Raw genomic sequence first — 12478 nt, 5'->3', positions numbered from 1 at the left:
ACACAACCGTTGGGAGAACTTTTCATCCAATATTTAAACGCCCCTTTTTCAAGTATTGTGACATGTTCAAACGGTCGCTAGTTCGAGGAAGACATGAATGGATGTTTGTTTCAAGATCCAGAAAAAAAAAAGGAGGGAGGGGGAGAGAGAAAAGAAAAACCAACGCGCGTCCAGAAAAACAGAATGGGGTTTTCATTTTTATATACAAGACACATTTATCCATTAAATTTAGAACACAGTACAAAAAAAACCACTTCAACTAATTAATCTTACAACGCGGTTCAGATCAATTACTGCTCTTATTCCTAATAATAAAGGAGGGGAGGGCATTGGGGAGGGAGGGAGGGGGAGAGAGGGAGGGGATTCCAGGTAATTGCCTCCTTTGGATTCATTGGGCAGTAATTCATTTTTTTTGTGGGGGGGGGAGAGGGGGGCGGTGGGCAAGGCTCGGGCGGGGCGAAGAGTCAAGGAGTAGAAAACAAAACAGAAAATAAAAGGAAAAGGGAAGAAAAAAGGCCCCTAAAACGGCTGAACGGCTCTCTGAATTAATGCGGGGAAGGGAAGGAGGGAAAAAAAGAGAAGGAGAAAGAAGAGAAAAAGAAAAGATATAAATTCTATATTACATACGATAAAAGGGAAGAGGGGAGGGGGGGGAATGAAAGGACGAAGGGAAGGAGGGAGGATCGTACGGTCGAGGTCGGCCGCACGGCATCTCCCAAGGCTTTTTTTGGGGGGGCCGTCGTGCCGAGGGGGAGGGAGGCTCTCTCCCGTGTGGTGGAGGGAGGGGCAGAGGGGGGGTGTTTTTCTCGTTCTTTTTTCTTTTTTTTTAATGGGTCTCGGTCGTGGTCGTCCTTCTGCCGGTCTCTCGGTTGAAGTGTCACTCTGCTGCTGCTGCCGCCGTGGGGAGGAGGAAGAGAAGAGGGGGGGGGGTCAGTTGGCGCCCCAGTTGTAGCTGTTGTAGGCCGACTTGTTAGCCTGTGATTTCTGCGGGATGGAACTGCCTTGGCTGCGCTGGCCGGTGCTGCTCTGCAGAGGGGGGAGGGAGAAAAGGGGTTGAGGGTCGGTCAACAGCGCAACCTCCACCCCACCCCTTCACGCCCCGGAGCTGACTTTGAGCCCCAAATGCCCCAGAATTGAGCAACATAATTTGGGGGCAGGGGGGAGAATATATATTGGAAAATGTATTGGTTAAATTCTTGCGTCGCCTGTCGCTGTTCTGGGAGTCTTGCAGCCGCACGGAGAGAGGATATGAAAGAATGGGAACGTTAAGACATGTGTTTTTTTCTAGTGTTTTGTAGTGTTTATATAGTTTTGAGGGTTGATATTTTTTTTTAATATTGTAAGCTTCCCAGAGTTAACCCAGGGTAAGATGTTTGGCCAATAAATTTGACAGACAGATAAGAGATGGTAAGACAAGTAGATTTAGATGATAGGTGAGTAGGTAGATAGATAAGTGGGAAGGAAGGAAGGAAGAAAGGAAGGAAGGAAGGAAGGAAGGAAGGAAGGAAGGAAGGAAGGAAGGAAGGAAAGAAAGATAGAGATGATAAATGTGTAGGTAGGTGGTAGATAATACCTATATATATAGATAGACAGACAGAGATAGAAATAAGAGAGTAAGATAGATAGATTAGATAAGATGATGGATGGATGGAAGGTAGATATAGATTAGATAGATAGATAGATTAGATAAGATGATGGATAGATGGAAGGTAGATATAGATTAGATAGATAGATAGATTAGATAAGATGATGGATGGATGGAAGGTAGATATAGATTAGATAGATAGATAGATAGATAGATAGATAGATAGATAGATTAGATAAGATGATGGATGGATGGAAGGTAGATATAGATTAGATAGATAGATAGATAGATAGATAGATAGATAGATAGATAGATAGATAGATTAGATAAGATGATGGATGGATGGAAGGTAGATATAGATTAGATAGATAGATAGATAGATAGATAGATAGATAGATAGATAGATAGATAGATAGATTAGATAAGATGATAGATGGATGGATGATAGGTAGATAGATATGGTAGATATAGATATGATATCGAGGGAGGTATAGGGAAAAGGAAAGGAAGGAAGGAGAAGGAAGGAAATGACAAGGATAGGAAGAAAGGGGAAGAGGGAAGTATGTAAGGAAAACATGATAGATGGAGAGAGAGAGAGGGATGGATGGTTGGTAGATGGATAGAGAGATGGGTGGATGGGAGCAAAAGGGAAGGGAAAGAAGAAAGGAAGGGAAATATGTAAGTAAGGAAAAGATAGGATGGATGGATGGATGATAGATTGATAGAAAGATATGAGAGAGGGAGATAGATAGATGATAGATAGATGATAGATAGATAGATAGATAGATAGATAGATAGATGATATAGATGGATTGATGATAGGTAGATATGGTAGATACAGATTAGATAGATAGATAGAAATATGATATAGATATAGATGATAGAAATATGATATAGATAGAAATGATATAGATGAAATAGATAAACAGACAGATATATATATATATATATATATATATATATATAGAGAGAGAGAGAGAGAGAGAGAGAGAGAGAGAGAGAGAGAGAGAGAGAGAGAGAGAGAGAGAGAGAGAGAGAGAGAGAGAGAGAGAGAGAGAGAGAGAGAGAGAGAGAGAGAGATAGGTTAGACAGGTAAATGGATGGATGATGGATAACATGCATAGATGAGAGATACGTAGGCAGGCAGGCAGACACAGAGAGAGGCAGATTATGGAAAGTTCTGGGTTCAAGGGTGAGAGCCAGCAAGGACTCCGAATCCATCTCAGGTGCACCTTCCTACTTACCTGCCCATCTTGCTGCAAATGGTGATGCAAGATTTGGGAGTGAGGTTGTTGGTGGGGGGTCAGGATGTGCATGAAGGGAGCCGGGGGGTAGGCCGCGGCCGTGGCAGGGTTGATGGGCCCCCCGCTGCCCAGCGCCGACGGCAAGTTGAAGGAGGCCGCTGGCGTCCCAGTGTGAAATCCCTGCTTCTCAAAGGACTGCTGCGGAGGGAAGGAAACGGGAGGTCGGCTCACACGCTCTCTCGTTCCAAAGTTGACAACTTTTGAGACTCGCGGACTTCAACTCCCAGAATTCCCCAGCCCACCGTCGCCCACATGGCTTAAGGAGGAACTGGAACTCACCGTCAGCCGGTGATTGGCCCAAAATCATCCAGCCAACTTTCACTTCTGAGGCAGGACTAGAACTCCCCGTGTCCAGGTAATTTGCCCAAAGTCCCCGAGCCGACTTTCATGCCTAAGGTGGGACTAGAACTCCCCATCTCCTAGTGATTGGCTCAAAGTCCCCCAGCTGACTTTCATGCCTAAGGTGGGACTAGAACTCCCCGTCTCCTGGTGATTGGCTCAAAGTCCGCCAGCTAAATTCCAAGCTTAAGGCAGGACTAGAACTCCCCCATCTCTGGGTGATTGGCTCAAATTCCCTCAGCCGACTTTTACGTCTAACGAGGAACTAGAACTCTCTGTCTCCTGGTGATTGGCCCAAAGTCACCCAGCAAAATTCCATGCTGAAGGTAGAACTAGAACTCAAAAGTCTCCCGGTTGCTATATCAGAACCGTAATAGCCAGACTGGCTATTATCCCTGTAATCTTTTTATCCCTTGCCTCCCAGGGATAAATACCCATTTTTTTTCCACGACTACAAACCTGCGTTTTCGAATAAACAGACCCAGAGATATCAGGCACTCCTGTGTTACTGGATGTTACAGAAACTCCTGGAGAAGAAGGAAAAAAGGGGGTGGGGGAAGCGGAGCAGAATTAGCAATTAATTATCAATCAGAATTAGCATCTAAAAGTGGGGTTAGAAACTTGTGTAGCCAATACGAATTGTCTGTAAATCTTGAATTCTTAGGCAGAATAGAAAAGAATAGAACAGAACAGAGAAGAGATAATAGAATAGAACATAATAGAAAAGAGAAAAGAGAATAGAATTCTTTATCGGCCAAGTGTGATTGGACACACAAGCAATTTGTCTTTGGTGCAGATGCTCTCCGTGCACAAAAATAAAAATAAAATAGAATACATCCATCAAGAAGCATAAGAAACAACACTTAGGGATAGTCATAGGTTACTAATAAGCCATCAAATTATACTAGGAAACAAAGAAAAACAATATAAATTGAAAAATACAAGCAACGTGGTTATGGCAGCAGATTCGGATAGTGAGGAGGGTTGGGGAGGAACCTGGGCGTCTGGGGGAGGCTCGGAGGAGGGCTCTGTGTCGGAGGCAGAGAGGGGGGCCAGGGCCGTATGCCAGTTATCAGCTGCCTTCGGAGTCAGACATCAGTGAGGCAGAAGAACAGCTGGAGCCTGTTCCCAGTGTGTGGAAGCGCAGAGTTGCCAGACGAAGGGAAGAGCTAAAGAACAAGGGCCGACTTGGGAGTAAGGCCACAGGTGGACGGTGAATGGCCCCTCCCAGAGGGAATAAAAGCAGAGCGACGGGGGAATGGAGTTTGCAGGAGACCATTAGTTCGCTTCGTTATTTCGTGACTCTCCGAGACTCCTGGCCAAGTTTTGCAGAGATCGGCCTGGCAGCTCTCCAAGCCAGATAAGGTCTGTGACCATAAATCCTCCTTTGAAAGACTTTGCTGGAGGTGAATGAGCAGAATTCACGGGGAATTAATAAAAAGGGGTTTTTTTGTCGGGACAACAAGGAGCTTGCTTCAGGTTCTCGGGAAGCCTCGGTCAGAACAGGTTCTGCTCCTCCCCACTCCATGCAAATCAAAGCCCTCCCCCCACTCCCATGCCCATTCAAAATCTCCTTACCCGTGCTGTATCCGTGGGACCCATAACCACTGGCTTGCTGAAATGGGGCGGCCGAGGCATTCACGCTCACGTTGACGCTGTGCTGTTTGGAAGAAGTCGGGGCGACCTGGGGAAAGAGGAGGGAGAATGAGCTGGGGGAGGAGGAGAGGGAGGGGGAGAGGCAGGAAGGAGGCTCACCCACCCACCCTCCCATCCCCTTTAATCCCACAGCAGGCTGGCCACACTCACGGGAAAGACAGCGGGCCCGTACTGGAAGGTGCTGGGCAGCCCAGGAACCCCAGTGTAGTAGGGCAGGCTGGTATAACTGTAGCCAGGCGGCAAGGCCGGGTTGAGGAAGGTCTGTTGGGTGGTATGATGCGTTTGGGTCTGGTTCTGTTGAGGCTGGGCCAGCGTGGTCGCCGGCGCGGGGGAAGAGGCATCGCCTCGGCCAAATTTCGTGAGATCACCTGGAAGGAGAGAAAAAAAAAGTGGGGGGGGGGTTAAGGACACATAGGTAAGCCGTGATCCTGGTAAATTCGTGCCGTGCGGGCAAGATGGTGGGACGATCCCCGGGGCACGGCCCAGGGAATAACACCAGCAGCTGGCGGTTCAAACCGCTCCTTTCTTGCTCCAAAATTTTCCCCAACGCTCCCATGTTTCTGGTCATTCCCAGAGCAAATAAACAAACACACACACCCACACTCCGCAAGCAGCCTCTGGATGCAAATAGTCCAGCCCAGCGCTGTGTACACCGAAGGCTGCACAGCGATGAATCCAGCAGGGCAAAGCGAGGAGTTCAGGAAGCAAAGGATCCAGTTTTAATTAGGCAAGGAACTCAAGTTCAAGTTCCAACATCAGCACCCAGCACTTCGGCGTTTGCTCCTGACAAATGCGCCTCCCCACAGCACCTCCTTAAGCCTCATTTCCCCAGATGTGCCTTGCGAAGAGGGGCGGGATGTTCTTCTCCAGAATGCGCTGTTCACGCCTTCTTTCCACTCTCCGTACTCTTGGATCAGGAGGCGGTGGTCCTTGCTCCTCGCCTGAGCTCTCGGTCTCTCGTGTTCACTGCTTAGCCCTTCGTGGTCATCCAGCCCCCCCTTCCTCCAAGCAGGGCCAGTCAGGCCTTTCAGAATTGGGACGGCTTGGGAGGAAGGGGAGGGGGGGGGCAGGATGATCAAGAGAGGCTAAGCAGTGAACATGAGTGACAAAGCTCAGGCAAGGAGCAAGGGCCACCGTCTCCTGGTCCAAGAGCAGGGAGAGTGGGGAGATGGAGAGAACAGCGCAGGCTGACCCGACTCTTCGGGAGAAGAACGCCCCCGGCCCTTCTTCACATGGCACAAGGCCCCCGCTCCGAAGACAACGAAGCCGCTAAACCAGGCGAAAGATTTGGTTTGCCATCTGTTTTGCCCCAGAGGAATCTCCCTCCCTTCCGGTCTCGCCGCTTACCAGAATAAGGGTTGCTATTCAAGCTTGCATCTCTTCCGGTCAGCGGAGTGGTTGGGGTGGGGAACGGGATACTGTAGTAGTCCTGGAAGGAAGAGAGGGAGGAGGAGGAAGAGGAAGGTGAAATTACACCCCAGGAACAGGAAATTACGTTTGCAAGACTTGACAATAAAAGAGGGGGGGGGGGGAGAGATACCACAGCAGCAAATTTAGTTTAAAAAGAAAAAGAAAAAAGAGACGAGAAACCTGGTAGATGCAGGTAGTTCTCGACTTATAACCGTTTAGTGTCCATTCAAAGTTACAACGGCACTTAGAAAAGGGACCTAGGACCATTTTTCACTGTTACGGCCGTTTTAGCACCCCCAGGTCACGTGATCCAAATTCAGCTGCTTGGCAACTCGTATTTATGACGGCCGCAGTGTTCCCAGGGGCCAAGCGATCCCCTTTTGCGACCTTCGGATTAGCAAATTCAAGGGTGAATCCCTTCACAACCGAGGGACGAATTTAACCAGTGCAGGCGAATCCCTTAGGCAACGGCCTGATTGGGGTAGGTTTACAAGGGCAATGCCGGAATATAATTTTAGCCCATTTTATTCTATTTTACATATTTGCGTATTACTCATATTTTTCGGAGTATATCAGACGCACCAAGATTTTGAAGAGGTAATTTTTTTTTTAAAAAAGTGTTTGCACTCTGCAGACGTCCCAAACTCTCTGAACACCTCATTTTTGGGGTGAAAAACGGGGGATGTAGAGAATTTGATAAGGCTGCAAATTGCTCCCGGGGGCTTGGGGGGGGGGGCAAAAAACAAAGAAAAAAAGCCTCATTTTTTTTTGCAAAAACAGGCCTATTTTTTGCCCCAAAAAGGGCACGCATAGCCTTTAGGAGGCTTGTAGTATGTTCCTAGGGACCGGGGAGGGGAGGGGGGTGGCAAAAATGAGCAAAAAATGGCCAGTTTTTGCCCTCCCCAGCCCCCAGGAGCACTATTATAGGCCTCCCAAACCCTCTACACGTCTGTGAAGGGGGTGGGCTTTCGGGAGGCCAAAAATGCTGTATTCAGTGTATAAGTCGCACCCAGATTTTCACCCTCTTTTTTGGGGGGAAACGTGGGTCTTATATTCCGACAAATTATCGTATTTTATCTTAGAACTGTTGCATTTTCACCCTATTCTCATTTTAAATGGTTTGTTTGGAAACTTTCAACGGCGGCGAGAGTGTTCGTAAAAAGGGGCAAAGGCTCATGTGAGCAACAGAAATTTTGGGCTCTGTTGTGGCCGTAAGTCCGAGGACTGGCTGTTGGGGAAGGCTGGGTTTTAACTCACCAAGGGGAACCTTGTCTGCAGCATCTGTAAGTCATCGTAGCCGTAAACTTGGGGCTGCAACAGAAACAGAGTGAATTACAAGCTGAGAGAGAGAGGAGGGAGGGAGAAAGAAATCAGGAAATCTCCAAAATGTTTCAAATGAGATTATTATTATTTCTTTCTTGTTTTGGATGCCCTAACTAGGATTTCAAAGAGACAAGATTTAGGGATCTGGATGTCTTTAATTTACAGCAAGATATTTATATACTGGTCATACGCCTGCCTTAAAAATAAAATTACAATGTGTTGTGCTAACCCTAACCCTATCCAGGAGAGACTTGATCCAAACGTGTAAACTCCACAAATGCACAAGTGGAAAACAAAAAAGCCTTTCGGTTTTTCCACTCAAGTCGACAACCGAAGAAGCCTGTGCTGTGCATATGTGACTCTGCACACGTGATCATTTTTTGGGGATTGTTCCCTGACAACGCACAGAATGTCCCTTTTATTTAACCGCGGAGTAACACCGCTTAAACTCTAAATAAAATAACATGCTTGGTGTTACGTTGTTTGCAGGTTAAGCAGCAGGATTCTGTAATCAGATCAGGAAACTCGGGAGAAAATTTCCTACAGTTTATTCAAGTGGTGTTCTGGCCGAGGCTTCCTGAGAATCTGAAGCAAACTTTTGGTCTCGAGAAAAAACCCCTTTATTGATCTGCTGTGAATTTTGCCCATTCACCTCCACCAAGGTGTTTCGAGGGAGGATTTACGGTCACAGACCTTATCAGGCTTGGAGAGCTGCCAGGCTGATCTCTGCAGAACTTGGCCAGGAGTCTCGGAGAGTCATGAGCCAATGAAGCAAACTAATGGTCTCCTGCAAACTCTACTCCCCTTTCGCTTCTCTTTTATTCCCTATTCATTGTCCACCTGTGGCCTTACTCCCAAGTCGACCCCTGTTCTTTAGCCGTTCCCTTTGTCTGGCAGCTCTGCGCATACGCACACTGGGAACAGGCTCCAGCTGTTCTTCTGCCTCACTGATGTCTGACTCTGAAGGCAGCTGATAACTGTCAGACGGCCCTGGCCCCCTTTCTGCCTCCGACACAGAGCCCTCGTCAGAGCCTCCCCCAGACTCCAGGACTGACCCATCTTCCTCCCCAACCTCCTCACTGTCTGAATCTGCAGCCAGATCTGCTGGCAGGCCACAACAAGTTGGGGGGTGGGTGGGAGATCATGATATTTTAGGATAAATGTTTACCCTGAACATTTTACTTCCTAGAATCCCCGGGAGAACAGCTATTTTAACTGGCGTCCTCTGTTAACAGCGACAAGATTATCTGATTTAGAGATGGGCTGAGGAATAAACTAGATTTTCTCTCCCCAGTGAAAGAGAGGATCCCGCCCTCCTTATTTGCAATTTTTTCCCTTCTTCTTCTTGTCCGAGACAGTTGTTGTGAGTTCAGGCAGTGTTTGAGGGGCTGCGTCAACCACATCCGGTACTGCTCGGGGTTGTTCTCCCACGCGCTGTCCCTCCTGCTCCTCTACTGGTGTAAGAGTGGAGTAGGATCTACTGGCGTGGGTTCGCTGGTGGGGAGGATGGCCCGGTGGGCCTGACTCACCGGGTAGGCGTGCAGCAGCCCTGGCGCCATGATGTACGGGTTCGGCAACAATGGTGGCACGCCGGGAGGCAGGTTGGGGGGAGCCTTTCCTATAAGGATAAAGAAGATGGAGGAGGGGGGAGGAAAAGAGGTGGAAGAGGAAGAAAAAGGAGAGAAGAAGAAGAAGGGGGGGAGGAAAAGGAAGAGAAGAAGAGAGGAGGAGGAAAAGAGGAGGAGACAAAGAAGAGGAAAAGGAAGAGGGAGAAAAAAGAAGAGGAGGAGAAAAAGAAGAGAGGAGAAAAAGGGGAGGAGAAATAAAGAGATGGAAATTATGAAGATGGAGAAGAGAAAGGAGAAGGAAATGATGAAGATGACAAGGAGGATGAAAAGGAAGAGGAGGAGAAGAGAGGAGGAAAACAGAAGAAGACGAAGAAGAGGAAAAGGAAGAAGAGGAAAAGAGGAAAAGGAAGTGAAGGAGGAGTAGAAGACGGGAGGAGGAGGAAAAGGAGGAGGAGAAAAAAGAGAGAAGGAGGAAGAGGAAGAGGATAAAGAAGAGAGGAGAAAAAGAATAAGAGGAGGAGAAATAAAGAGGAGATGGAAATTATGAAGATGGAGAAGAGAAAGGAGAAGGAAACGATGAAGATGACAAGGAGGAGGAGAAGAAGAGAGGAGGAGGAAAACAGAGAAGACGAAGAAGAGGAAAAGGAAGAGGAGGAAAAGAGAGCGGAAAAGGAAGAGAAGGAGAAGAGAGGAGGAGGAGGAAAAGAAGGAGGAAAAGGAGGAGGAAAAGGAAGAAGAGGAGGAGGAGAAACAGAGAGGAGGAGGAAAAGGAAGAGGGAGAAAAAGAAGAGAGGAGAAAAAAGAAGAGGAGCAGAAATAAAGAGGAGATGGAAATTATGAAGATGGAGGAGAAGAGAAAGGAGAAGGAAACGATGAAGAGGAAAAGGAGGGAGAGGAGAAAAGAGGGTTATAATTTCATCCTGGGGAAGTGCAGAGGGTGAGGAAGAGACTCAAGACAGCCCGGCATGATTCAGTTTCGCTATACGGCGGAGTAGAGAGAAATTTCTCCCAGGCTTTACTGGTTCGGCTATCCTAGAATCCCACACAGTCATTTCTTTTTTGACCTGCCCTCCTTCAAAGGACTCCACCCACCTTGAAATCCTCTCCCAATCCAACGGTCATCACCAAGATTGTCAAACCAACCAACCAACCAACCAACTCAACCCAACCCAACTCAACCCTGGTCCTTGAGGAGGCACCTGACGTCGTGGCTATGGAGTTGCGCGTGGTGGCCGTCACGGTGGAGTTATTACTGAGGCTCAGGCCCAGGCTGCTGACGCTGCTCAGGCTTGAGGGAGCGCTCACCACCGGCGGTGCAGCCGAGACGGTACTGGAGGCGGTGGAGAAAGTGCTTGTAGAAGAGTGGAGCACGGCTTCGCTCTCCATGCTGGTGTGCTAGAGAGAGGAGGGGGAAAGACGATGGGGGGAGAAAGCCACGGGGGGCATGAGGAGGAGATGGCTCAGAGCCAAGAGAGGGGGGTGTCTTAATATTGAATTATATCCTATTCTATTGAATATTTCTCAGATATTTCTCTCTCCCCCCCCTGGTTCAGGACCCCCCACTCACCAAGAGAGTCGAAGTTGACGTGCGACCAGAGGAAGTTGAGGAAGAGAGGCTGTTCTGTTGGGCAGGTAAGGTACTGTGGGAAGAAACAGCAAGGCTGGTAAATCAACATTTTAATCTCCTTCCTTCCTTCCTTCCTTCCTTCCTTCCTTCCTTCCTTCCTTCCTATCTCCTTCCTTCCTTCCTTTCCCTTCATTCCCATCTCCTTTCTTCCTTTCCCTTCATTCCCATCTCCTTTCTTCCTTTCCCTTCATTTCCATCTCCTTCCTTCCTTCCTTTCCCTTCATTCCCATCTCCTTCCTTCCTTCCTTTCCCTTCATTCCCATCTCCTTTCTTCCTTTCCCTTCATTCCCATCTCCTTCCTTCCTTCCTTCCTTCCTTCCTTCCTTCCTTCCTTCCTTCCTTCCTTCCTTCCTTCCTTCCTTCCTTCCTTGTTCACAATCATTTAAGTCGGCCTGGTTTTCTCCAACACGGATTTCTCTAGTGAAATCGAACTAAAAGACCCTCGTTTTTCTTAATCCTTCTTGTTGCTCTGCTGCTGTGCTACGATTTGAAGCTGCCTGTCTTCGGAAATGCAGGCGTTAAAAAAGTCCTCGATTTACGGCCACCACGGAGCCCAAATTTTCCATTGTTTTAAGGTAGATTTCTCCTCATTGTGTGACCTCTCTTGATACAACTGTTAAGCGAAACTGCCAGCCGCTGTTAAAAAAGTTAGTCCAGGGCTCGGGCAAGCTTTAAAACACTCAAAGAGCCACAAAGATCCTAACCCATCGTTCAATTCTGGAGCCGAGCGGAAGTCCGGTTTCCCCCACCATAGAGTCTCCTCCTAGCAGGGCATCCTTTTTCTCTGCCAGCAGAGGGATGAAAGAATACAGGAAGCCCTCGACTTACAACCACAATGTGGAGTCCCAACATTTATGTGGCTAAGTGAGACACGGGTGGAAGTGAGTTTTGCCCCCCCTCCCCGCCTTACGACCTTCCTTGCCACGATTGGTTAAGCAAATCACGACAGCTGTTAAAGTTTAGTTGTGAAGTCAATCGGGCTTCCTCGTTGACTTGGCTGGACAGAAGGTTGGGGAAAAAAGGGAAATCACGTAACCCCGGGACGCTGCAACTGTCGTAAATACGAGTCAAGGGGGGGGGGGGTATCTGCTGTAAAGTTTATTCTTTCCAAGCGAGCTTTGTAGGGTTTTGGGGGGGCTTCGATAGCTGTAAGATTTTGGGCCCAAAAGCCGCAAAGATAAAAATAAGAATAATCGATAAGGGTTTCACTTAGGACAGGCAGAGGAAAAAGGACGCCATGCTAGGAGGAGTCTCTATGGTGGTGGTGGGGGAACAGGAACTGTAAGCTCGAGGCACGGAAGGTGAAGAGTTGGGGGGAAGGGGGGCTCGCTGGCAGCGGCCCTCCCAATCTCTCGCTGGTACCTGCTGTGTTGCGTGGCGGCTGTATTCGAGAGCTCCTCGGCGTGATTCAGGCTGCTCAGCACCGAGGAATGCTGGGTGGCTGTGGTCAGCAGGGAGGCGGCCGATACGGCGTCGCTCAGAGGGGCGGTGATGCTGGGGGCCGAAGGGGAGTCGGATTTGACTGCAGACCCGGCGGAACCTGGTGGGGAGGGGAGGTCAAAGAGGCAAGAGAGAGGCAGAGGGCGTCAGCAGCCAATAGGGGTTTTGCCAATGGCAGAATGGGAAATGTTCTATTGCTGGTGTGATTCTGCTGGGGACGGGCTCT

The 12478-nt window shown here is 48.4% G+C and overlaps 1 protein-coding gene across 3 annotated transcripts in view; it reads right to left on the bottom strand.

The window, feature by feature from the left end:
- Positions 1–169: 169 nt before the first annotated feature.
- Positions 170–12478, bottom strand: part of UBAP2L (ubiquitin associated protein 2 like) — a 39422-nt gene continuing 27113 nt past the window's right edge. For all 3 annotated transcript variants that reach the window (XM_087705091.1, XM_087705093.1, XM_087705092.1), the window contains 11 exons: positions 12175–12352; positions 10753–10825; positions 10385–10580; positions 9147–9235; positions 7552–7605; positions 6232–6313; positions 5035–5252; positions 4807–4912; positions 3688–3755; positions 2830–3027; positions 170–1026 (listed from right to left, as the gene is read on the bottom strand). In XM_087705091.1, coding sequence (XP_087561217.1) covers positions 931–1026; positions 2830–3027; positions 3688–3755; positions 4807–4912; positions 5035–5252; positions 6232–6313; positions 7552–7605; positions 9147–9235; positions 10385–10580; positions 10753–10825; positions 12175–12352 — 1358 coding nt within the window. In that variant the 3' untranslated portion in view covers positions 170–930. The remainder of the gene's footprint in view (positions 1027–2829; positions 3028–3687; positions 3756–4806; positions 4913–5034; positions 5253–6231; positions 6314–7551; positions 7606–9146; positions 9236–10384; positions 10581–10752; positions 10826–12174; positions 12353–12478) is intronic.

Source organism: Thamnophis sirtalis, unplaced genomic scaffold (assembly GCF_051295495.1).
Source record: "Thamnophis sirtalis isolate CommonGarterSnake01/CBP01778 unplaced genomic scaffold, rThaSir2_p1.2 scaffold_2, whole genome shotgun sequence".
Taxonomy (NCBI): domain Eukaryota; kingdom Metazoa; phylum Chordata; class Lepidosauria; order Squamata; family Natricidae; genus Thamnophis; species Thamnophis sirtalis.
This window is presented reverse-complemented; position numbering and strand designations above follow the sequence as displayed.